Genomic DNA, 26,807 nt, shown 5'->3' with positions numbered 1-26,807 from the left:
TCTCAGAGGCTCAGGAGGGGTAAGTATAGTCTACCCTGGGGTCCCGGCAAGGCTGTAGAGGGTAGACAAGCGGCGGGCAGAGCGGCAATTCTCCGCGACGGCACTGGTCCAGGACGCGCCGGCGGGGGGGGCGAAATTTAGCCTGCGGCTTCTGGAGGCGACCTAGGCCGCAGGTGAATCGGCGCCGCGAGTCCGCCCACGGAGCCCAAACAAGAGGGGAGTGGCTCCTCTAGTGAGGAGGAAGAGGCCCAGGCCCCTCAGGGTAACAAGGTGAGACAGGGGGACCTGTATTTAGAGGGACTCTCCAGGGAGCTTAGAGGAGACACACCCACACTGCCCGACAGCTAGGCCACGCCCCCGCCTGTTGATATTTTAACAATGTCAACACCATAACTCAGAGCCGTAACTAGACTTTTTGGTGCCCTGTGCCAGAAAGAGCATTGGCGCCCCCCTCATTTTACAAAGGGACATAATGCACCCAACAAAGAGGAATGGCCTCATGGGGAAGGGCCAGGGAAGAGATAGGGGAGGCCAGGAGATGCTGGGGATAAAATAAGAGGAAGCTACAAGTGAGAATGATAATAAACAGACATTTGACAGACCCAAACAGTGCCCCCTGACCTGTGGTGCCCTGTGCAATGGCACCGGCTGCACTACCCTAGCTACGGCCCTGCCATAACTGTCAACATTATAGTGTTGACATTGTTAAAGTCGACCTAATGACTACATACCTAACTTACATATACTGTAATTACACATCAGTATTTTGGAATCTCTTTAACAAAACATTAACAGCTCCACTACAAGCCCTGAGTAGAATTAGGAAACATCTAACTTAATAAACATAATGTTTCATTCCTTGAAGGCCGAGAAATGGGAAATGGCACTGTACAAGATCTCATCCATAGCCTGAGCCAAGCTGCCCCGGAGATACGAGCCAGCGTAGAAGCTTGTAACCACATCGCCAGAGCTATGAGGGATAAAAACCAGTTCAAAAGTGTAAGTCGCCTCAAATGTGACATGAATGTACCTTTAGTAATCATACTCAGAAGCTACTACTCTACTTAGAGAAATCAGCCTCTTTGATTGAGGTTTATCTGTTCATCCATTAATTAAACCATATAGGTATACAATTTAATTAAACTATTATAAATTAAATTAAATGTAATAATTTGTCAGTTAAATGTATTAATGCTCAAAGTAATTATTACTACACCTGCTATGTTTACATTTTTACTATTAGTTTGCAATTCACTAAATACACCGCCAGTTTTTACAACACAGTTTTTTCCATTTAGACATACAAAAAAATATGAAATAGACCTAATATTTTTGGGCTGACCTATGTGCAGTTGTAGTAGCTAAATGTAATGTAGCTCTATTATTCTTTTTCTATATAGAACTCCAATAGGTCTCAGTGTACACTACTTCTATTATACACAGGACCATGACTAGGGGTGTGTGAGCGGTGTATCTGCCCTGGGCACAGGGCCCTGGAGGCAGCACCGTTGCTGCCCCACCTCACCTACATTTGGCTTGCACGATGCTTCGAAGGGCACCCTCAGCCTGTAGAGCATCTGGAGTGTCCTAAATGTTCTTTTACCAGGTGTTGTGACCAGCCTCCACAGCATGATGTCACATGTTCAGGGGCAGGACAAACACAGGGCAGAAAATCGCCTTCTTCAGCACTGACGATACAGTCATATTTATAGTATGAATAAATAAATCTGGCAAATTGTCCTTTGAAGTATACTGAAATGATTTGTTAAGTTATTAATGGTTTATTGTTAATTTTTCCAGGAGAATGAGGAGTGGATTTTGGTTGGTCGAGTGATAGACCGAGTCTGTTTCTTGATTATGTTCTTTCTATTCATCCTTGGGTCCTTGGGAACCTTCCTGGCTGGCCACTATAACCAAGCACCAGCACTGCCTTTTCCTGGGGATCCTAAACTCTACTTACCACAGTCCCAAGGTTCCAGCTGAAAGGATTACTGTATAATACCTGCCCTTGAGCCAATCACTGTGTCTACCTCTATCACCGGCAAACCTGTAGTAGTTAAAGATTGTGTGAGCCTTTTTGCCCTCATTTTGGGCAGGTTCTCAATATTCTTTATACCAAGAGGTTAAGAAATGTCTTAGAAAAAAGTACATTGACAGTGATCACTGCATAAAAGACACAATACGCCTGAAGAGAATGTGGTCACATCTGAGATAACAATGTTAGGTCCACCCTTTGCCTTGTCCATACTGGAGGAATGTAGAACAACAGAGTTGAAGTATTTTGTCTTATGTATTTCAGGTTTTTTTTCAGGGCTTATTGCCTTATTTGCATATAGACTGGCGGAAGTGGTTGAAAAATGCCTAGAAAATAAATCACTTTGACACCTGTTCTTTGAGGTGCTGGCTGTTATGATGCGATTTTCTAGGAATGCAATATACTGCATTTTTCAGTATGAATTGTCTCAGGGATATTATCTAGCCAGAAAAAGCACATGAAAATATATCAAACATGATTTTTGTAGTGTGCTCATTTACATGCACAAAAAGTAAAAGTTATGCGAGTTCTGTTACGGTATTAAGGATACCCATAGAGGGCAACGAAAGTTAGGTTGTAAACGTTATGAATGGTCAGTGGCACTGACTGCTCCGACAAGTGCAGCTATTGATTTCGCCAGCTCAGGCTGGAGATGGCACACACACAGCACTGTCTCTGGCTGGAGGAATATGCATCCAGGGATTGGGCATACAAAGAAAGAATGTGTTTTTCTATATTAAATTTTACTCTGTCAGCAGGTGCCGCAGGGAAGTTTAGACAGGTGCATGCGCTGAATAACCACAGTAAAAATACTGAAGGAGCGCTAATAAAATGGTGGATAATCCGTATTAAAAAACAGCTGTATAAAGAGATTAGTCAGATCTCTATGGGAAAACATGCAACAACAAAGATAACAGCGCTAGGAAATCTGTTTGAAAATTGCAAAGAGATTATTTAATAACTAATAAATAAAAGCATTAAAATGAATGTGGTCAATACATATAATCATAGGAATAAAAGAACATCATCCAATCCACCATTCAAATGACTAGTCCATGGGTGCTCAGAGGCATATTGTATTCCAATAGTAGCAGTGCTCGTATGCTGTGTTAATAGTCCAAGCCAAATAATGACCAAGTCCAATGTCCAATATGAATTGGGGTCCTAACTAGCAATGCTGGCTGGCTTTTGCATATGTCCAGTCCACATTCATTTTAATATGTTTTTATTTATTAGTTATTAAATAATCTCTTTGCAATTTTCAAATAGATTTCCTAGCGCTGTTATCTTTGTTGTTGCAAAGACGTCGAAAGAGGAAGAGTGCAAATCGCCGGAGAGGTGAGTTAACGCTCTCCCTCTTCGGCAACTGCATTTGTAATACATCCCATCGGTAATTTGTCTTGTTTCGCTAATGACCACGTATTTTAAGATCTTAAAAGGCACGCTTAATGCATCTGCCCCTAAATCTCATGTACCCTTACTCATGTACGTTGAATAATATTTATGAATAGGTGATAAGAGTTAAATATTGCATTCAATTTATTGTATCTTGCACATATAGACTGCAGTGATATAGGTGTCAGATTATAAATTTTAAGATATTTTTTCACTGTCGAACCTGTGAACATTAATCTGTGTGTTCTAGTCACCAATTAATTCACCTATTTGTATAACAACAAAACAGCTTGAATACCAAAGAACAATTAAAGCACCATTTGTATCACCTGAAAACATTCCTTTGTCTTCTATGGACTTAATAGACACTTCATAAAATTGTTTCAGTTTTTCTCTGATATGTATTTGTTATGTTTTATTTTGCCCTGAAATCTCGGCTATGTCACTTTTGAGTTGCGATTGCGCTCATCTTCCCAAAACTAGGATAAGGAGTATGTCTCATTCGTATTCTCTATAGAATGACAAATTATTTCTTTTTACTTGGAAAACCCACTATTCAGTCATAAAGCGGAACTAAATATTTTCATATGTTGCACAGGTGGATAAACTTTTGCATAAGTCCATGATAGTTGTTGAATTGGACTGTAAATAAATAACCTATTGAAAACAACATATGCTGCAGCAATATTTAAACTGTTTATTTTCAGACATACTAGATATTTAAATAAATATTTCTATTGCTAAATAGCTTTTTGCCTTCAGTAAATACTAGAGATGTGAGGGTTTGGTTTTACTCGGATATGTTCGGATCTCAAAAACTGCATGTTATTGGCTATCGGCTATCACGTGTTTTGGATAACCAATAAAATAAATCCGAACTTGTGATCATTTTGGTGAAAAGAACAGAGTAAATCCGAGTAAAACCGGACCCGCACATCTCTAGTAAATACACCAACTAAAGCACCACTTAATATCAAGAGATCATCCAGGCAGCACTTTGCCAGCAACAGCTGTGTTATAAAGCAGGATAAAATAGTCATTTACTGTAATATTTTAACATGTACAGTATGTGTTCTTTATACATTTTTTAGATATATTTTGTGTACCACTTTAAATTGGTTACATCATGCTGTTTGGTTAAAACATTTTTCAAGATCATCTTATCACTCTAACTTTTTACATTTTGCTGGTCCTATTATCCTATACTGTGTCTTAGGGTTTTTTTGTTATAATTTTTTTTTGTAGGTTTTGAAATATAGATCTCTTCTTTGCAAACCTCTGTAAGTTGTTATACACAATAAATACTATGGTTATTACACTTTATCTGTAACTAGATCTCTATTATCTGGCATCACTAAAGGCGCTGACAATGTGAACTTTACTTCACTAGCACCCGGCAGAAACCCACAGAAATCCAATACTCCCGTCCTACTCTGAGACATGTTGGTCCTTAAACAAACATGGGGACCTGTCAGTTGGACGTGTCATGCTGTCAGATAGTAAAGAGAACCTTATTTGGTATCAGATCCAAAGTAAACATTGCAATGAATTCTCCTTCTATTGCCTGTCTGTGGGGTAGAGGGCAGCCAGCCATTGCCTCAATTCCCAGAACTGCTCCTGCAATCTACTCAATAACAGTATTGTTCTTCATTTTCAACACAGGCGATGCAATGCATATCTAACTGCAACTGGCTATTCTGATACCTTATTATGATTCTGCTACACCAACCCAGAAACAGACATACCCAATTATACTCTGTGGGATACATAGAGTTAAAGGCAATGCATTCCCCTAGTATGGCACAGACTGGTGTAAGGACATGTGCACTTAGCATTTGTTTTGTATAGACAAGCAAAGAACGTTACAGTTACAGGGGTGTGAAATCCTCCTGAAAATGAAAAACACTGATTGGATTGACTAAATATAGCAATAAAACAACAGTGCTAGAGTATTACTTCCCCCTTGCAGGGCGATGTGTACATTATTATAGTTTTCTACAGAAGAAAAGTGTTTTTTACATTTGTACTGTACAGTGCGTATTCTAAAATATTAACATTTTGGGTGACGGGCAAAGTTGTAACTACCTGTGATATACTGCACTCGCTACTGTTTGTAATGTATTTTTATAGGAGAATAACAGAAAACTGCTAGAGAAATAAATTGTAAAAATATAAACCAGTTAGATTTGCAGTTCTAGGCCTGGAAAAGGACTGTTCTATAAGATTGACAGTCGTCATGAGCAAAGAATGTCCACTGTCTCTTTTTGTCCTATAATCCCTGCAAGAATTTGGTTGACTTTCACTCTCCCTTTATGCTCACCCATCTCTTGGGATGACAGGCCGGAGAGCCCCCTGCAGAGGATGAGGCAGGATCCGGTTGGTTGGGATAGAAACTACAGAAGGCAGAGGGAAGAGAAATTGATTAAGGACCTAACTGGACTCAGACTCTCACACGTACAAGTTGGGATGACACAGTCACACCACTTAGGAGACTGTAACAGTGGCTTATATTCACCTGCTACCTTACTCAGGGTAGATTTTTAAGATGTCAGTTGTACGTTCCCAACCGCCCCCTTTTGGATACCTCCAGAGAGAGAGACACATTGAGCATCGCACTAGGGTCCCTAAAGACAGAAAGATGTGCAGATGTATGGAACTTTTACAGATGCAGGCTTCTCTGCAACAAGATGATGACCTAAGCAGTTCCTACAGAATAAAAGAAAAGGTTATAGAACAAGAACCACCAAAAATATCTTGTGTTGCTAACAAGGTAAAGTCTACAAGAAAAGGAGGCAGCCGGGTACCATGCGCACCTCCTCTGCCAGCTACGTCGTGTTCTCAGCACAGATCCACAGACACAGAGCAGAGGGTACACAGAGCTCTAACAATTGTGGAAGAATTAGATGAAATCAGTTGTGCAGAGCTGCAGATTTTCGCAGGTGCTCAGCAATTCTGCATAACTTCCAAAGCCAAACCACAAGGTAAGGTGTTCTCCAGAACATTTCTCATTTTTTTTACAATTACTTGGTACTAAGTAGTGCGATACTCAAAACACGCACATTGTGGAGCCAATTCAGATGGACAATTTGTTTGTTAGGAAATAAGTGCCGCTCTAGTCAGTATTGGCCACCTCTATGCGGCTCCCAGCCCCTAACCATCTACTTTTGAAAGTATCATCATTACTGTCAGCAGTCTGCACCAACCCTATCCTTGGTGACAGAGATCTGCTTGATATCAGACAGATCTCTGCATATGCTCATTGTTATTATTAAATTTTATTTATAGGGCGCCACAAGAGGTCCACAGCGCCGTACATACAGTAAAGGGTACACAGAACATTACAATACAGTGACCAAAATATAAACGGAACACAAGTAACAATTAGCAACACAATTCTCCATACACAGTACAGCTCTGAAGGTGAAGGCTGTGAGACAGTGGGGAGGACCCTGCTCCTAGGAGCTTACAATCTAGGTTCATATCTCTGCAATTCCACCGACATGCCCATGACGCACCCTCAGAACATTTAGCTTACAAATAAACACCCATTTGCTGCTTAGCAAGAGCTGCCATCAGAAATTGTGGGGCTCAGGACAAATGAAACAGACAGGGCCTGCTCCTCTCCCTCAAAATTCCTCTACATGTCCCTCAGAACTCTCATTATATAACTTTTCTATCACAGAACTAACTAGCACAACATGGTGCAATATTACATTTATTATACTATCACAAATACTGAGCAGAAAATACAATAGTATCATGGTAACTAATAAGTATAGAATATTATTGGATTTGGTAGTATTTAATAGAAGTGATATTATTTAAAGTGTACAATTAAGGGAGGTGTTAGGTAGTACTGGTCATAACATGATAGCTGTCAAGGAGATTTGTGCACAAAATAAAATAGGCATTGGTGCTATCATGTCTAATAATACACCTGTCAAAACAGAACACACACACTACTGGATATAAATGATTATTTATATTATGTGCCCAGGATCAGAAAATGGTTGATAACCATCCCCATGCAGAGCAGCCCCACCAACCAGTTGGCACACAGCATGATTCATCCTGCGTACAAGAGGCTAACAAGCACTAGGATCCTCTTTCCACATTCTATGCTCCCCTTTGATCACTCTCTCATAACCTACAGTATGGCCCTAGGATCCCCGGGTAGCCATCACAACACCTTCCACTTCAGCAGCCGGTCATCTATGGGGACTATCTTTCCCTTTAGCTCCATACTCTCTTGTCATCACTTCACCCCTACCATTCCAGCCAGCACAGCTAGCCTGGCTTGAACATGTACTAAATGATAAAGGAACGCACCTAACTTACATCTAGGTTTAAGACCAAGGAGAGAACTGCAAGAAGTATCATTGTTAGGAACTCTGCTACTCCTCAACCATCCCAGGACATTAACATCAAACAAGGGAGCTTACCCTATTCAGTCAGGGCCACTTACATCTAAGGCCATAGAGAGTGGTGCCGGGCATGGGTACGACAGGGTGTGTGGCCTAAATGTGCAGGTATGTTCACTCCCCTACAAAAAACTATGAAAAACTATTAATTGTGGTGCCACACAGGGGTTTCTCCTGCTTATCAAGTGTAGGCAGAGGAGACTGCTGTTGAGCTCAGTGGCAGCAGTCTCCTTGGCCCCACTGCAGCCCAGGCTGGGGAGAGAGGCTACTGCCACTGCTAGTTAAGAGGAGGAGGGGGGGCAGACCAAGGCCAAGCCCTGGTAATCAGTACCTGCGCTTCCCCCGCTCTGCATCTCTATACCTATACTCCCCTCCCAATGATGCTCCTGTACCCAGCTACAACCACTCTGCACCAATGGGAGGTGTGTATGACTCGGAACCACCTGTAGTTACTGATAACTAGGAAGCCCGTGCAGTGAGAAAAAAAAATAAAAAATAAAAAATCGCGAAATTTTCTGCAAAAATCGACTTGCTTGCAACTCATAATTGCAGACATTCCGACTGCCCCTCCGACGCCCCCTCTGGCTGCCAGATCAACACAGCAGAAATTGGTGCAGGGGACATGGTGCGGCATAGGAGACAGGGTGGGGGGCATGTAGGTGCAAATGCAACATCGTGGCCATGCCCCTACTATACAAGGTATTGTACAGCAGGGAGGGTGGCTATGTTAGGCAATTTAGTACAAATCGTGTCATTTGACGGCCGGACCGATCACTTCACCTGATTTGCGGGAGGTGCGGGGGAGTAGGCAAATAAGTTGCAGCTATGAATCAGCCATTGAATGTTATATATTAATAACATTGCTGAAAGGTGCAAATCTACACTAGAACTAAAGCTTTTATCTGTTTAATCCAAGTTATGGAAAATGTACACCTTTAAGCAACATTAATAAAAAAAGAAAACTTGTTGTCTATGGGCCTGATTCAGCAGAGGATGCAGTTGAATGGATCATGCAGATTCCCGATGTCTGGGAATCTGCACACGAAGCGCCGCACCCGTACTGCACGTACGCTGTACAGGTCTATGGTCTCACATGCAGTTCAGCAGCAGACTGTCAGTCCATCTCTGAAAGTCTGCTGCTATTTAATTCCCAAAACAGGTTGTGGCATCGCCATTGGGGGGTGGGGTGGGGGCAGCAGTGATGAGGCCAGGATCTGAAGGAGAATTCCTGGCCTCTTTTGTGCATCTAGGGTGACCAGCTTGCATGACCCCATAGGTTACTAAGCCGCCCAAGGGTCACACAGACGATACGATGATGCATTGTCCAACGCAACTCGGATCAGTAATACATGCAAGAGGCAGGATGCCTCCTGCTGCTGCGTTACCATATTAGTGCTATCGCAGCTGCTATCATGTTAACAGCTGCAATATGTGTCCTCTGCTGAATCAGGCCCTATATTAGAGTATGGCACATAGGGCCTGATTCAGCAAGGATCGCTATTCTGCTTATACGCACGCAGCGCAGTTGCTAATATCAGTGGTGATATGTAAATGTGTGCATTCACATTGCGATCACAGCCTGACATAAGGTCGCCCACTTCCCCTTACACACATCCGTATACTTGGCCAACATAGCGAAATAATCTGTAACATCGGACCCATACGCACAGTAAAGGCAGGTCAGACCTCACTCAGGAATTACTTCAGCGCACGCTATGAGGCCTCAGGCTGTGTCTGGTATCACAGTGGCTAATTTAAGCACTGTTACAATAAATGACACAAAAAAATGTCAAAGTAATATATGACTGATGTCATTCAGTGGAGAAATGTAATGTTTCTATTCACATGTATTTCATAATAATGATAAACATAATCCAGGATATGAGCTTTGTGTAGGTGTCTGATCATACCTATTTTGAGAGGGGCAGAATCACCTTCAGACATTTCTAACAACTCTATTACCTGCAAGTCATACAGGTTTCTCTATACAGTCGGTGGCTGGCCACAAACGTACACCCAGCTCAGTGGCACAGGGTAGTGAGTGTGGCATGTGGGTGCAAAAACAAAATTTAATACACTTTTTCTAAGAGGGATTTTTTATATTATTCTTATTGTGAAAATAATTCACTTGAGCAAACCATCCTACCCATAAAGGTCACCTGTTTAGAGACTCAAATTCTCCACCTCCCCGAAAGAATTCATGATTGACATCAGAGTATATTTTTAATAAGGACTCATTGAAGCAAATGTGTATTGAACTTTAACACCATGTTGTCAAATGCAGCCTGCTGCTCTTCAGACAAACATTTAGTCCAACTGCTTGTGCTGTAGAATGAAATCCAATGTTAGCAGGTGATGGAGCGATGGGCATGTATTTGTAGCTCACTCATACAAAATAAAGAACTACACCTGGTATGTATATGCTAGATAATCTCTGCTAGAGAGTTTGTCTAACGAACAATAAAATATTAAGGGCCTGATTCTGAGTGGCATGCAATCTGTGGCCGATGCTGATATTCACGTAGTTCAGCGATTATTTGCAACTGCGCAAGTGGGAAAATTTCTGCAAACCCTTATAGGTTTTAGTGCCTGTTACGGAATGCGACTGCATTCACAGTTACAAACATAGGAGGCTGTGGTCAGATGGAGAGACTGCATCTCCCGTGGGGCTGGTTCATTTTATTGATGGTGCGATCGATTGTGACATATAAGGACGCACTAATCGGTATTACAGTGTTAGCGGGGCCCTAAAAGTATGCATCTCAGTCCTTGCACATTCAGCCACACAGCTGTGCACAAGGGAAGGAGTCTGTATTCCATTTGCATAAGCTTACACATAGGGAACCGCCAATAGACGCTGCTGCATTCGCTTTGCGCACAACTCAAAATCAGCCCCTAAGTAGTTTTGTTGAGTCCATTCTAATGGCCAGTATACAATTCAAACCTAAATTCTAGTAAGAAGTATAGAAAGTAGACATCACTCTTTTGTGCAAGCAGAAAACAAGAGCGCTAAGCCAAATCAGCAGATGTATATTGAAAACCAGAGTGAATATAAATAATATATTGTTATTATCTAACATATCACATGTAATATTAATGTTAAGTATTAATATTAAGCTCCTGGGCGTACAAACAAAATGACAATTAATGAAATCAACAATATAAAAGAAATTGGGCTGAATAGGATGCCAAGTCCCAACTGAAAAAAGCACAGCCAAGTGGGCCACTATAGTTAATCTGTTACCTATAACCCCCATTGATAGCAAGTATAGAAGCATACTGTAATTAATTTATGGGATTACATAATGCAGTCACCCATTTAGTGCAAATTCGTTATCTGGTGATTATCATGCAATGTAGACCCCAATTCTATTGCTTGGAACTGCCAAATTGGATTAGGAGCACACACGACTTTAGGACAGATGCACTGGTAAATGTCCCTGGATGCCACTAGTTCTAGTTAAACTGTAGTGTACTTGTATAAGAATCTAGTTGATGGATCAGGTATGGAACATTGTTTTCAGTACCTCTGACTTAGAGAGGGTACTGCTTGGTTTTATATAGGACATCTCTTATTTCATTAATACCCAATGTTACTGGTATTATTATAAGGGTTGATCCATGGTGAAATCAAGACTGCTTCAGAGTTATTGGAATAAGTGAAAGTTTTCAGCTTTCAACTACAATGTCCTCACAACTATGTAGAGTACTGGGCTAGTTCTTCGTACATATTACATCAATATTTTTTTTTTAACCATGGTACAGAACTGCTATAGAAAGCCCAGTGCCAGAAAATGATCCCCCTCTATATTTTACTTGCACCGTTATACAAAAAAAATAATAAAAATTGTATAGTAAAGGAATAATATACAACATAGAACAGACTGGTAACTACTACATGATGGCTGGATGTTTATGAACAGAAAAAAAACAGCATTATTAAATGATCCCAATTTTCTACACTGATTGCAAAATTAATTTCAAATTACCGTAGTAAAATATCTGAGAAGATTCACAAAATCTAAACATAAAAGTTATGTCATATAAACTGCTCTATATGCTTGGTGGCCTTGGATATTCTGCAGTATCAACATCTTAAAGTGCTACTGTAACAAATTCAATATTGGTTTTAAACAGACTGATTATAAATTTATATTATTCACATCAAATTAAAACTGGGGCTCTTAGACATATTATCTGCACAAATTAGATAACTATGGCCCTTGACAGGTAACAAATATTAATTGTACACAAAGCTGATGATAATGGAGCATAATGTAATTGATGTAGGGCGCTCAGTGCTTTTTCGTGAATACTCACAGAAAGACCTGGTGTGTTTTATATTCATTAACCAAGGGTGCAGATTCATAAAATGGTATGGATGGTGTGAGTTTTGTAATGGTGCATACACACGGTCAGATCTGTCAGATGAACAATTTGAACGATTTCAGACAGTATTAAATGAATGAAATCGTCCAAATCTGACGGCAAACACATCAGATGTCAGATATCGTTATCTGACATGCGGGAACGCGCATCGTTCATCGTTGCAGTCACACGTCAGATTTTCTTTCAGATATGAACAATTGAACGGTTTTTAAAATCGTTATCGTTCAAATCTGAAAGAAAATCTGACCGTGTGTATGCACCATAAGGTGGACTTTATTACTTGGATGGATGTAATTTTTACTTTCTGTTTCAGGATTAAGCTGTCAATCAAAGAAATTATACATTGTTTCCAGTCGCACAGCCAAGCAATTACTTGTGGCCGTTGAAGGTAACTTATTATGTAAATACAACAATGTGTAAAGTATATGAGAGGAATTGAAATCTGTGTTTTTGTCAACGTTATATATTATTTATTATTTATTTATTACCAGTTATTTATATAGCGCACACATATTCTGCAGCGCTTTATATACACAGTTGTTGCAGTTCTAAGCCCTACTGGGGAATATGTATTAAATCAGTAATTGTTCAACCACAAGCTGCTCCAACGCCAGCATTATATTTACTAAAAAGAATATGTGGGTGGCAAAAATCAGGTAAAGAAACAAGAAATAGAACAAAATTAAATACAATTGATGTCTTACTTTTCCCTGTTATGTTGCCCGTGGGGGAAATGCAGTACAACTGTTGTGATTATTTCTATACTATACTGCCGCACACTTAAATATCACCCAACAAGACCGCATTACAATTAAACATAAAAGAGAAAATCAGTCTCCACGGAAAAAGTCCAAAGAAAGTCAATATATGATATTAATATATATAAAATGTTACAGAGGTGTTTGTTCCCATTTAGGAAAATGGTGCTTCTATAACTGAGCAGACAAAGAGAGACTGACACAGCCATACAGTATGTGCTTTGTGGATTCATACACAGGCCGTGCTAGTGATATCACAGCAGCTCAAATTGTAACTACTGTACAGTATTGTAGCTTTTAGATCTGCAGCTGCAGCAGATCCAATTAGGATACTGTCCAAAAGATATAGGAAGTGCTTTAGCTGTCTGTAATGGAGCGTGAGGCTAATACAGATCAAGAACAATGTTTTCTATATTTACAGTTCATGTTTGAAAATTTACATTTTGTGGTTTAATAGTCCTATTACAGTAACAATAAATTTACATGCATATTATAATTATATCCCATTCAAGCTGTTGGCACATTACACCTATTCAGTATAAAATAAAAAGAAATATTTAAGTAGTTGCTGTTTATCCATTTTCTGGAACCTGTTACTCACAATGGTCAGCGTGTTTGGTTCCCCTGTACTAACTTTCTAATGAGAGGTATTTAGCACAAATGTGTTTATAACTGTAAACCTTATATACCTTAGCAGAACCTAGAGGGGCTGTCCATTTAGATATATACTTAAAGTATATTTAGATATATACTTAAAGGGGAGGACTGATTTAATGTATTTTCCCAGCCGCACAAAAATGTCTAATAATTCAGTATGGATAAAGTGGTGAGCAAACGCTGCTTGGCTTTCCTGCTCTGAGCAGATAAGACAGGACTGTCTTCTGCCTCTCTAATGCACTGTTATATGTTCTGTTGCAATCAGTAAAACATTGTTTTGCAAGATGTCACTGTAATGTGCTACTCAATATATCACTTTGCGAGTGAGAGGTGGGTGAGTTGTATGGAGAGAAGGGCCTACAGACACGCCAAATGTATTGCACTCTCCTGGCTTATAGCATGGAGATTTGCTGTGTCTGTACACTGCTCAACAAGCACAAGTGTCCTGTGCATGTGCACTTCTAATCCTGGTGACCTTTGCAAATGTGAACCTGGATGATTTAAAATATTTTTCTAGTCTATTAAAAAATCATAAACTTCTGATCAGGCCATTTTGTTACTAACAGACATAATCTAACTAGTCATTGGTGGTCCTCATAAAATGTGTCAATGCAGATGGTTCTCTTGGATCCCATAAAATAAGTATCGTGTTGCAAACACTTTTTTTCTTTGTTATTAGTTAAACCGTCCCCTGAGAAACTGCTCATTTGGATGTACTCTTATTGCAGAGTCCAGCTGCCTGTGCCTGCAGCTGTGTGGACCTGCCCGTTCCTGTAGCCTGCGCCTCTGTGACCAGCGCAGAGAGGAAGTGCTGAGGTTCTGCAGACCTTACAGGATGGATGTGTGCTGCTTGTTCTGCTGCCTTATGGTCATCAGAGTGTTCTCATCATCTAACAATCTCTTAGGCTTTGTACAGCAGAGGTGAATCCAGAGAATCATTCAGTATGATATAATAATAATAGCTCTGTTCAAGGTGTGTGCAGAAAATAGTATGCAACAACCCAGACATTGACAAATTGAGTACATTGTTTTATTACTAGATTACTAGACATTAAGGATACAACATATTTCCTCCATAAAAATGTATTTGTAATTCTAGAAATGGTGTATATGTCCTCATTCTTAATTAACACTGTAAAAGCTGTACCCTAGTGGCATTTTCCCCAGCGTGTACTGTTATTCTTTATATATAAGACACCAAAATGTTCTGCAGCACCTGCAATGGTGATATTAAGCATAGTAAAGGCTCTACAAGAATAACATGAAAAACATAATCATAATGTAGAACATACGAGGAGGCACAGATAATTCGGTGACAGGGGAGAAGTGGGCTCTGATGGTGAGAACTTACAATCTATTGTGACAATGACTAGATGCAGTGTACTTTATAATACATACATGTTGTCATTTCCTTTTTGCAGAAAAAAACTATTGTATAATTATTAGTAGAATGCTGCATTTAGGATAGTCCCTCCAGATTCACATCACTATTCTCCTGGTTCAGGTGGAGCTTGTTTAGCCCAAGCCTCTCAGTGTATAACTCAGAAGGAAGGAGAACGATGGATATCCATGGCTCCTGGAGTGCAGCTCGTTGTCATTCTGACCAGGAGTTCCAGGTAATTATGTGCCCAGCTTGGAGCGCTGACTGAGCAACATTTCACCAATGATTAGCACAAATTATCAGCTATAATAAACTGGAAGCTGTGTGATTACTGTAACTGAGTCTGGAAGTAGAGCCATGATGCAGCTGTGACCAAGGAGGGACTGGCCCACGGGTGTACAGGGGAAATGCCCAGTGGGCCCTACCACCACTTCTAGTGGTCAGTAACTGTTACTATGTGAGTGCTCATTTTTGGGTTTAATTAAACAAAACCAAATAAGTTTACTTTCCCATTGTACCAGCATCAATTTTTATCTTTTTTTTGTTCTATATTGAAGCACAATATCAAATGGGCTACAGCATAATTAAATTTTTTTTTTATTTTAACACAAATTATACTATTTTGTAAGCAATGTTTTATTTAGATTACTGTATGTTTCTATACAAATGAGCTCTGCCACTGACTAAATGACTTATATCAATACGGTTATAGGTTAATAACAAAAGGTACAAAATACTGTTGCTACTACAATTTAAAATATCATTAAATAATGACAATATTGATGCAAATGCATGAATGTGCCAATCTATGTGCAGGTCACATCGCTGGATGGGGAACTTGTCGCTATCATTTGGAAGAGGTGGCCGGGATTTAATGAGGATTATAACATGGATCATGACTTCTTTGGCCTGGATAGTACGTAAATATTACTGTCCTGTATTATGTACAGTATTAAGGACAAACCTCCTAGTACAGCAATTGCTGTACATGGTATATATCAGAGGTTCCCAAACTCTGTCCTCAGGCACCCTAACAGTCCAGGTTTTAAGGATATCCATGCTAGACTCAATTAGAACCTCAGTCAATTTGATTTAACCACCTGTGCTCAACCATGGATATCTCTAAAACCTGAACTGTTGGGGTTCCTTGAGGACTACGTTTGAGAACATCTGGTAAAAAAATCAGTTCAATTATTAAAGTTCTATATGTGTGCATGGAGAAAGCAGTATGATTTTGTTGCACAGAAAATAGAACCGTATGGTATCAAACAGTGTTTCCCATCCTCGGTCCTCAAGGCACACTAACAATCCAGGTTTTAGTGATATCCTTGCTTGAGCACAGATGGTTTAACCAAAATAACTGAGGTACTAATAAAGACATCTTTGCTTAAGTATGGCTATCCTTAAAACCTGGACTGTTAGTGTGCCTTGAGGACCATGGTTGGGAACCCCTGTTGTAGAATATAGCGATAAAAACCTATATCCATTGTTCAAGCTACAAAGATGTAGACAGAGTATTCACAGATTCCACTCAACAACATAACGGCAATATTATCCAGATGCTCCTGTCTTGGCTGAACTTAGAAAATATATTGCACCCCAGCAGGGGAATGTTTAAAAGGCTAATTTATGTGTTAATGAAAATATAAATAGTATTGCTTGCAGCAGAGAGTGGTTATAAGGAAGGCCCATACATTGCATGGTGCCGCAGTTATTGAGTTGGCTCCTGAAGACACTTTAGCAACCCTAATATTCTGAGATGGGAGAATGTCACCTGGGAAGTGTCTAGTTGGTAGGGAGCTTGTCTCAGGAATTGAGTGATGTGCGGGGGGAGGGGTCATAGATAACAGAACCTCACTGCTATGCTAGTTGAGAAGGGCTTCCAGGAGCAAAAAAGCCGAGTTGGTGTTCTTAAAGTTTACATTGATACTACTGGAGTATCTAGAAAATCTAAATGAACACTGTCACACAGCATTAGTTTTTTTTTACTATTATTATTTTAATTGAATTTAAAATGTAAGTGATATTTGTCATCCAAGATGTTTAAAAAAGCATTCCCTGAAAAGATTAATTTAAAATAATATACCCCCGCATATACCTGTAATGTCATGTTTGGTTTTTCAGTTTCGGCAGCACTCACTCCCACTGACAAGGCGCTTCTATTGGCGGCAACATTTTTGTTGGTAAGATTTATGCACTGTTTTTAAAATACTGTTTTATTTAATATTTATATTTATCAAATATGAAAAGCAACATTTGTTCAGAATGTGCAAGATTGAAATAATATTTTACAATATTTCATTGCAGAATTATATGTTCTTTGAGATGAGCTGAAAAAGGACAAGATAGAATGGGAAGAACCTAGGTCTCAGCAGAGCCGTATGAAAAGATGCACAAAAGTATGCTAAAAAAATCGCTTATAATTAGGTCAAATGTTTTCACATCTGAATGTGTGCAATGTGTCTGTTGTATTTAAGGTAAAGGAAGGTCATGCAGTAGTAACAGTACCTGTGGTCAGGTCTGTATAGGCAAGAACATGGTGTCATTATATGAGATTGTTTAATCATTTAAGCTGCATACACACACAAAGATTTTGTTACCAATGATTTTATGTCAGATTATCTGACAGATTTTTTTAAAGTGTAATTAACGATTTTTTGAACTACAAACGATTTTTGTAACTTCCCTTAATGAAAATAGTTCAGTTGGTCAGTCAGAATAAACTACAAACAGGAACACGCATGAACGATAATCGTTCACCGTTATAACTCAGAAACTGAATGATTTTTTTGAACGATAAGGACGTCGTTATAGTTAAATCGTTACATGTGTATGCACCTTAAGAAATAGAAGTAAAATGGAATAAGATTAAAATTAAGATCTTCATTAAACTATTCTAGTGGCTTTAATGCTGAGTATTGGTGATCAGTCAAGATTTATTATTTACTGCTTGTTGGAATATGATTTTATAAATGTTCACTAAAACAAAGGATTATTGTTCTGCAAATAAAATCTGTTTCTATAGCTTTGTATTATTTGTGCTATAGTACAATACAGTGTATACCATCCAGTTCGATTTACAGTACAGTGCCAGCCAACATTATAAGGTATTCAAATGCTGTGATTTTGACAGTTGCAAAAAAACCCCAACAACATTGGATCTATCAGATGTCTATTGGAGAGGTGATAGATCCTGTCAGATAATGACCATATCTGGCCATGTATGCAGACACTGTCCAACCATCAGAAACAACTATTAGGTCAAATTACAGTACTTTTGAATCTGACTCATTATAATCATTTATTTATATGGCGCCACAAGTGTTCCGCAGCGCCTTACAAAATATGATAATATGATGTCCTGTCCCACCCCCCCCCCCCCCAACAACCACCACCTCTCACGAGGACAGGTGCTCAGTAACTCAGTAATGTGGCAGCACTCCCAGCAACTCTTGCTGACCCAGTGAGTGACAAGTATGCAGGAGGGATCTACTGAAACAAGGGACCCAGTGAAAGAAAAGTATAGAGGGAATTTGTCAGGATGCAGCCTTTACTCACCGCTGAACTGGTGTCTTTAGGCTCCGAGGCGTTCAGGCGCCAGTTGTAGTGATGAGTTATGGCTGAGTATTCTCCCCGGGGCCTGCTAGGGCTTCCATGCTAGTTCATCTCATCTGATCAGTCTCCTCCAATGGCAGTCGTGCGGTCTGTCAGCTGATCTCATGATCCAATGAGCAACTGCCTAGGGGTGTTTAGGTCTGACTCCTGCAACAGGAAGTTGCCTTATCAACTTCGCTCTTCCTGTGATTACTGTGCTCTCTGGTGTTTCCCAAGAGGAACCTACAGTTTGTTGTTGCAGCCCTCACGCTGACCACCAGTGCTACTTATATTAGCTTCCATGCTGTGTGTTACTTCAGCTCTCACAGAACTCCAGTGTGTCTTGTAAATCCTGTTTTGTCTTTTAGTGTGCTGCTGAGCTCTCTAATCACCTCCCTGTGTTCTTGCGGTGTCAGCTTTCATGCTAATTGCTAGTTAGCTTTCACACACGGCCGGTACAGTGAAACTGTGAATGGCTCATTAAAGCTCATTTCGCAGTTGCTATCCGTACTGAATCAGGCCCTTTGTGCAAAAGACACCTTCATAGGTCAGCAGAAAATGGATCACAGTCTGCAGATATTATCGTATCCCCAGTACATACCTGTGTCCATTTCCATTGTGTGTATCTGTGCAAATTAGCACTTGGACCTCTAACAATTCCCAGTACATTCTCGTTAATTTCCAGTGTTCAAGCATTCCGTTCAATACCAGTGTTCAAGCATTTTCAAGTTCATCACCAGTGTTCAAGTATTTACTTCATCTCCAGTGTTCAAGTATTCCGTTCATCACCAGTGTTCAATTGTTTAGTTAATCTCCGGTGTTCAAGTATTCCGTTCAACTCCAGCATTCAAGTATTCAGCTCATCTACTGTACAGTGTTTCCGTATTCAGTTAATCTCCAGTGTTTTAGTATTCGTTTATACTCTATTAATTTAATATAGATCTGGTCTTCAGCCACTCCCAGGTACCTATCCAGAGGGCCGTGACCTGCCCACTTGGTGCAGCAAAACCCAAATCCCAACTGGAGGGGTCACTGGAAAAGACCACCAAATGGGTTAGACTCTGCGCCTCTGGGTACGTCTAGCCAAACCTGGGTTTGGTCGCAGTTAGAAGACTTAGTCATTATCTTCCTGTCATTTACCTCACAGGTTATCCTAACCTCCCCCGGTTCTTGACCTCAACAGAGGTCTTCCTAGTGCTCAAGCGTGACAGAGTTCAAGTGACCCAGTGAGTGACAGGTTGATGACAGCTATAAGGAGGTATATACTGACAACTTGACCCAGTGAGTGACAAGTATACTGGAGGGATATACTGACACAAATTATCCAGTTAGTAACAGGTCATACCCAGTGCACAGGTGGGGATCTGGTAATACACAATTAGAAATCAGTAACTTGCACATTGGATCCAGCCAATGACACACAGGATATGGGGGGGGCAGCATTGTGCAGCAGCACAACTTTACCTTGCCTTAAACTCCACCTTGTGACTCCGCCACCCACTGTCTGCTGCTTCGCTCGGTGTCTCTGCTGACCTCTCACCTGCCCCCCAGCTAAGGCAGAGAGTGCGCTGCTCGGAAATGCTGGAAAGGATCATGTCAGACCCATTCCAGCCCAGAAGGCATGCCCAGTGTGAGGGGTTGGGGGAGGGAGCTGGGGGGGGGGGGGAACAGCCTGACGCTGCGGCTTGAGAAGAAAATATGCAGCACTGACGCGGCCGTCACACTGTCTCCCTTACATAGTGCGGTTTACAAGTGCAGCGGTCAACGCTCTGAATTTACACAGGGGCCAGCCATACACTGCCAGTCTGTGTCACAAAGATAACAGGGCAGTGAGCGGCACCCTTTAGTGGCTGGTGCCAATAGGCAGCTGCCTAATGGTAGCGCCAGCCCTGATTGCTACATTAGCAACCATAACACCCACATAAGCAGCAGAGCTTAAGCAACCAAGTGTTAGGTGCCCTAGTGGGGAGTTAAGCTGGGCATCCACTATACAATTTTCTGTCAGATATCTGTCCAATCTGGCTGGTTGGAATGAAAACCTGGTAATGTATGGGAGCAAATGACAGTCGATCATATGGTTTTAAACACCGAAAAAAGGACAAAACAAAATTGTTCAAATTGGTTAAATTTGTGTGTTTTAACCAATTTGTCTGAACAACCATTTTTGCCTATTTTCCAGTGTTTGTGAGCAAATGGACCAACCTGTACAGGAAAGACTGATTGTCATGGTTAGATCCCTGGTTTCCATATAACAGTGTGTCAGCTTTCTTGAATAACTACCATATGGTTTAAAAAAAAAAAAAAAGTAACTTTTCAGAATAATGTCATGTAAGAGAGGTTTGGTTTCGGTATTCTTAAAATTTTTTATAAAAACAGCTAACATGTAATTTGAACCCGATTTTGTCTCTATAGTATTAATAACATTAATTTCCCATCATTTCCAGTCAATTGTGACCACCTCACAGCACCCGAAATCATGAGGGAGGGACTTTCTTTTAGATCAGAGTTCCAAATTTGTTGAGAAGACCAGAGTCGGGACTTGGTTCTACTCGCAATCCAAAGTTCGGGTGTGTTTGGTTCTCAGCAAGACCAAACCGCTCATCTTTAATTTAAAACACAATAAGTGATGCATTATATTTTTTTGGAAACAGTAATAGTTATTGATTAAATTAACTCTAACTAATACAAATAATCAGCTTGTTATAACAACATCCGAGGGCAGCTGAACATATTGCTTGTTATTCATCCTAGCTTGCTCTAAATTTCATAATTTTACAAAGGGTACCTTTAATTGTACCTCCTTCATTGATTCACAATGTAATTATGATAATCCCACTAACACGTTTCTGTATGCTCTCATCATGACTCCATGTTGAGGTGCATGTACAGGAAAAATTCCATCCATTGTTTACAAGATTGACAGATACATGTTTCCCAGATTACAGAATACTTAAACCACTTTCCACCCCTCCCCTTCTTCCACCCTGCATCCTCCCACCCCAACTTTTTCCCATCACAGAAAAGTTACATGTTCAGTGGCAACGATGGATATCACCCACACATCACAGTGGTTCTTAAGCTTTCTCAGATTGTGGCGCCACAGAGTTAGAACAAGTTTTTTTCTTTTCATGGAGCCCCTAGATGAAAGCTTTCTCTACATGGCATTTATATGCCCATCAGATGCTCCCCTAGATGCCCTGACTTCCTCATGTGCCCCTTACAATACCCATCAAACTCCACACTCGTGTATTTACTAATGTGACACTCTAGTGTGGCGAGTGCTGCCTGAGACGTACCTGTTATCTTCAAGGCTTTCTAAACTCACAGCAGAGAGACAGAGGGTCCCCAATCCCAAATTTAAGCAATAAGGCCAACTGCTAGCCATAAATACCTTAAATAACCATCTTCCCACAGTCAATACTCTTCTTCCTTAGCCAATCTTTCGTCGGTGCACATAGGCGATTCCTTATTTCTAGCAGTAGGATCCTGACCTTTACGGAAGCGAGTAGATTTACTAAGATGGGAGTTCTATTTAAGAAGTGATGTTGCCCATATCAACCAATCAGATTCTACTTCTCATTTATCTAGCACCTTCTAGAAAATAATACCTGGATCTGATTGGCTGCTAAGGGCAACGTCACTTCTTAATAGAACTCCCATCTTAGTATATTTACCCCTAGGAATCAATTAACATGCGAATCCTCCATTAATAGTGTATAACAGTATCTGCAGTCTGAGCTGAGTTAAAGCTGAACAGTGATACTTTGCTGAGCTAGGTAACCACAATCCCCCCTACAGCTGCTCTCTCCCTCTCTGCACTAATGAAGGCTATGAGGGTAGTAGTATTTTGGACAAGTAGTTAATAAAGAGGGGGGTTTCCTGTACCTCTCCTGCCGATCAGCTCTCAGACAGCATCAGTTGCTAAAAGCCGTTCCCACGCACAGCTCTCCTGTCTGTCACTCACTGCTACCAATCTCTGCTCTGATTCAAGTTGCGGGTTACAGGTGTCATTCCTGCTGAGGCCGCCTTAGTCTCTACCCTGTTCAGTATGGAGACCGCGCCTCCAGTCTGCCTCCCTTCCTAAAAGCACTAGGCTGGCCTTTGACTTACTCTGCTCAGCCACTGTGACTGGCTCCACCTCTCCCAACTCAGGCTCAGGCACACTACTGTCCCGTTGGTCTGTGGCTCTCCCTGCTGTCTCCCACAGCCCTCCGGTACTTTCCTCGGCAAGATGTGGTTAGCAGCGGCTCCTCCGGTCCAACGGCCGATCAACAGCGCAGCTCCCATCCTCTCCCAACCGACATCCAACGGCCGGTGAGTCCTCTTTTTAACCCCTACTGTTGAGTTCCCGGATGTTCAACTGCCACAAGTCCCTGCAACTGACGTGTGGGCTCCAGTCTCTCTTAAGGTGCCCATCCACTAGACGATTAAGTTGAGCGATGGAACGATATCGTTCATAAATAGTGTTCAAAAATGTCGAAAACGACCAGCGATGCACGCTCCCGCTGGACGTTTAGACATCTATCATCGGGCAAACATGCTGGACAAGCTGACGATAACATCAGGTTCAGCATGTTTGCAGATGATTGATGATCCCTCGTTCAGTGTAGGCACATCACAGACTTTGAAACAACTGCATGTTTACAATGTCGTAATCGCACAGTCTTTTTGAGGTATGCTAGTGGATGGGCAGCTTAACTTCGCACAAGCTCCTGAAGCCGGCTACAGTTGCCCACACTGGCATCAATGTATTGAAGTTTATTAAAAACATACACATGGGCTGTCTGAGAAGGGGCCACCTTTATGGGGCACAGTTATTTATATAGCGCCAGCATATATTTAATGTGCTTTACAATTTCTTTAGCTATAATGGTTACTACAGCCAGGAGCCCACTTTGGATCCCCTGGAGTGCAGGGGATGGTGGGAGAGAGCACGCTCCTTCACTTCTTCCTCTGCTCAAGTTTAATTGGCAGTGACTGGCGGCTGCCTGCAAAACCTGGTAAAACGGTGTCAGAAAGTCGCCAATCATAATGTTGACAGCATAAGGGCAGCTACCACAGCCTGTCCAAAGGGACAACAATCGCGACCTAAGTGACGATTGTTCCGATGGTGATCCCAAGCTGCGATCTCAGTTGCAGCAAGCAAATGTCCGTTTCCTCAAGACACCTTCCGTTGCATTTGAGATGGACAAAATTATACAGCTGCTTGTGTGCGGCTCTGCAATTCCGTCCAACTCTAAATCAGGCCCAAAATCTTCTTTAGGTATGTATTAAAATTCCTATAGGTGTTGTTTCGCAAAATATTAAACTATTAGCTTGAAGTAAAGTGCAAATGTTGGTAGTGTGAATTAGTAACAGATAGATTAAAATACTTCTTGGTTAAAGTTAATTGTATTGAAATGTAAATTGTATTTGTATTGTGGTATCAGTATATACAGGTTGAGTCTCCCATATCCAAATATTCGGAAAGATGGAATTTTTTTGGCATGACTGAGATAATAAAACCTTTGATTTTTGATGGTTCAATATACACAAAAACTTTGTTTAAGGCACAAAATTATGACAAATATTGTATAAAATTACCTGCAGGCTGTGTGTATATGAAACATAAATGCATTCTGTGTTTAGATTTGGGTCCCATTCCCAAGATATCTCTTTATGGTATACATATATTCCAAAATACGGAATATTTTCCGATATCCAAAATACCCCTGGTCCCAAGCATTTTGGATATGGGAGAGTCAACCTGTATCAATATTTAATGTCTTTCTAGTAAAATCTTGAACAATTCCAATCAGATGGGTGGCATGTCTTTTTATGTATCAGTGTCTATTTCGGAGAGTTAATATACTGTAAATTGCAGTAGTTTGAATCTGCCACAAAATCTTTGGCGGTTCAATCAGTTATGAAGTAGGTTGCACTATAATAAATATATATATTATTGCGGCTGAGACATTTTGCGATTCAATTAGAGAGTCAAAGAGAAAAACTGCTGATTTGTTTTAAAAGTCCTTATTTTAGTGTAAACATGTCAGAATATAGGGCAGTACCACTGGTACACCACTTCTATTGTATAATAATACATTAACAGCTGTTTAATTAGTAAAATATTGCCTATAAAGACAATTAATTTTTCATGTAGTTTTCTCTGAAATGCAGAGAGAGGTTTAATGATGTGGTATGTTGATGTGCAAAAGCATTTTTTCACCTGCAGATGTAACAACAACAAACGAGAACAGTGGTTCTCAAACATGGGGCCTGATTCAGTACAGATCGCAATAGTGATTACGCAAGCAGTCTCACTGCGAAGATATGCTAATGTCTGCGATCGCTATGCCATACGCAGCCTAATATATGGACGCCCACCATACCTTACACACATCCGTAATACTTAGCAAGACTGCGAAACCATCAGCAACATCAAGTACTATCGCAGCCTCACGCACACTTGCACAAGCTCTGACCTTACTCAGGAATTGCGAACCTCGCCGCATGCTGTGGAGTACACATTTGCGTATGGCATTGCAGTGGCTAATTTATACACGCCTCTGCAACGGCTTTTAAATGCACTGGCACGCCTGCGTTTTGGTGATCTACCCTCCCACCCCACACGATATTTCCTGTCACTGCGATCGCAGTCCTGATCGCAGTGGAGCATTCGTGCACTGCGATGCACACGCATAACGCAACAATTGGCTGATTACATGCGTAATCGCTGCTGAATCAGGCCCATGGTCCTCAAGATACCCTAAAAATTGGATTATATTGGTACCTCAATCAGTTTGATTATATTAGGTTTTTTTTTTTCTCTCCAGGTGCTGTGGAACTACACATCCCAGCATATCCTGCCACAGTTTTGCTATTAGGGCATGCTAAAACTATTGCAACTGGAGGGCCGCATAGTGGACACCTCTGGATTATACTATCTGTGCACAAGCATGGATTTCTTTAAAACTAGAACTGTTGAAGTGCACAGCCACTAAGCGACGGGGTAACGACAGTACGATTACATGTTAATCATACAGTCGTTGCCCATCCCCTGCAGTGCCTACACTGAAACGATTTGTCGTTCAGTGCAGGCACCCTCCCTCATCCCTGAACACAGCCAATCTGTTGTTATCGCAGACTGACCGCCATGTTCAGGCGATGATTGATGTCGGAAACGACCAGTGGGAGCGCGCATCGCTGGTCGTTTCCGACATTATAGTGCACAATGGCCCTGATTCAGAGCCAGACGCTCTGACCAGAGCGCTCGCTCTGAATTAGGGCCCACCTCCATAACTATGGAGCGTCCTCCTGGACGCTCGTATAGCTGTGGGTCACCACCCACAGCCTATACGAGCGTGCAGGATGATGGTCGCGATGGTCTTGACCATCGCCAGTGCGAGCAGAAGCCTGCGGTTGAGTTTCTCAACCGCAAGGCCAGGAGTGATTTTGGCTCTATCAGAGCCAAAATCACTCCCACTGACATCACTAGGCTTCTGACGGTAGGCGTTCCCTTGGGAACGCCTCCGTCTGGCAGGCACGCCCCCGGCACGCCCACCAAAGGGGGCGTGCTGTCAATCAACATCGACAGCACGCCCCCTTTGATCAGACACAACGAGCGAAGGAAAGTCCTTCGCTCGTCGCGTCTCGCGCATGCGCACGACGGAGCTCCCTCCGTCGTGCGCATGCGCAGTGCACACCATCGACCCACTTGCGAGCGGACAGCCGCTCGCGAGTGGGTCTGAATCAGGCCCAATGTCCTAATTGTACAATCGCTCATTAAAATCGCCTAGTAGATGTGCACCTTAAGTGTATCCTGAGGACCGAACTTGACAAACACTGGTCTAAACAGTTATTTGCTGAAATACAATTGCTGGTTACCTAAATTCAATTGGTTATTAACGGTGTAAAATTATACAGTGTGGCATTAACAGCCTCCTAAAATTTGCTTACGGCCACTAACACCCTACTATACTATCCGGCTATCTTAGATGATTTCACCACCCTTTCATGTACTTTACATACAGTAGATTGCACACTACAGAGTCAACACACGATACCCACTGGATGGCTGCGATTTCTCATTGAATTGCACCAGCTTTTCCAATTTGTTTGCACCGATCAGACCCCCTGCACATGCCGTCTGACCTCCCCATTTATATGTCCTTCAGACTTTCCGCTTTTCCTTTTCA

The 26,807-nt window shown here is 41.2% G+C and overlaps 2 protein-coding genes across 5 annotated transcripts in view; both read left to right on the top strand.

Annotated features, from left to right (window-relative positions):
- CHRNG (cholinergic receptor nicotinic gamma subunit) overlaps nucleotides 1-2,950 on the top strand; it is a 42,951-nt gene extending 40,001 nt beyond the window's left edge. For all 4 annotated transcript variants that reach the window (XM_088467464.1, XM_088467462.1, XM_088467463.1 and 1 more), the window contains 2 exons: nucleotides 866-999; nucleotides 1,801-2,950. In XM_088467464.1, the coding sequence (XP_088323590.1) occupies nucleotides 866-999; nucleotides 1,801-1,983 (317 nt within the window). In that variant the 3' untranslated portion in view covers nucleotides 1,984-2,950. The remainder of the gene's footprint in view (nucleotides 1-865; nucleotides 1,000-1,800) is intronic.
- A 2,956-nt stretch (nucleotides 2,951-5,906) lies between these two features.
- LOC148542674 (phospholipid scramblase family member 5-like) lies at nucleotides 5,907-17,973 on the top strand. Its single transcript, XM_088467432.1, has 7 exons — nucleotides 5,907-6,411; nucleotides 12,554-12,628; nucleotides 14,384-14,576; nucleotides 15,160-15,271; nucleotides 15,853-15,952; nucleotides 17,161-17,219; nucleotides 17,344-17,973. Exons 1-7 carry the CDS (start codon nucleotides 5,976-5,978, stop codon nucleotides 17,368-17,370), a joined length of 1,002 nt encoding a protein of 333 aa, XP_088323558.1. The 5' UTR covers nucleotides 5,907-5,975; the 3' UTR covers nucleotides 17,371-17,973.
- Nucleotides 17,974-26,807: the final 8,834 nt, after the last annotated feature.

Source organism: Taudactylus pleione, unplaced genomic scaffold (assembly GCF_031769625.1).
Source record: "Taudactylus pleione unplaced genomic scaffold, aTauple2 ptg000010l, whole genome shotgun sequence".
In the NCBI taxonomy this organism is placed as follows: Eukaryota; Metazoa; Chordata; class Amphibia; order Anura; family Myobatrachidae; genus Taudactylus; species Taudactylus pleione.
The sequence above is the reverse complement of the archived record's forward strand: the minus strand, read 5'-3'. Positions and strand labels throughout refer to the sequence as shown.

Excerpts from the sequence above, each read along its gene's own strand:
- LOC148542674 (XM_088467432.1), top strand. The coding sequence starts at position 5,976 with ATGTCAGTTGTACGTTCCCAACCGCCCCCTTTTGGATACCTCCAGAGA. Across the intron at positions 6,412-12,553 it reads TTCCAAAGCCAAACCACAAG|GATTAAGCTGTCAATCAAAG; the intron begins GTAAGGTGTTCT and ends TTTCTGTTTCAG. Across the intron at positions 17,220-17,343 it reads TGGCGGCAACATTTTTGTTG|AATTATATGTTCTTTGAGAT; the intron begins GTAAGATTTATG and ends ATTTCATTGCAG.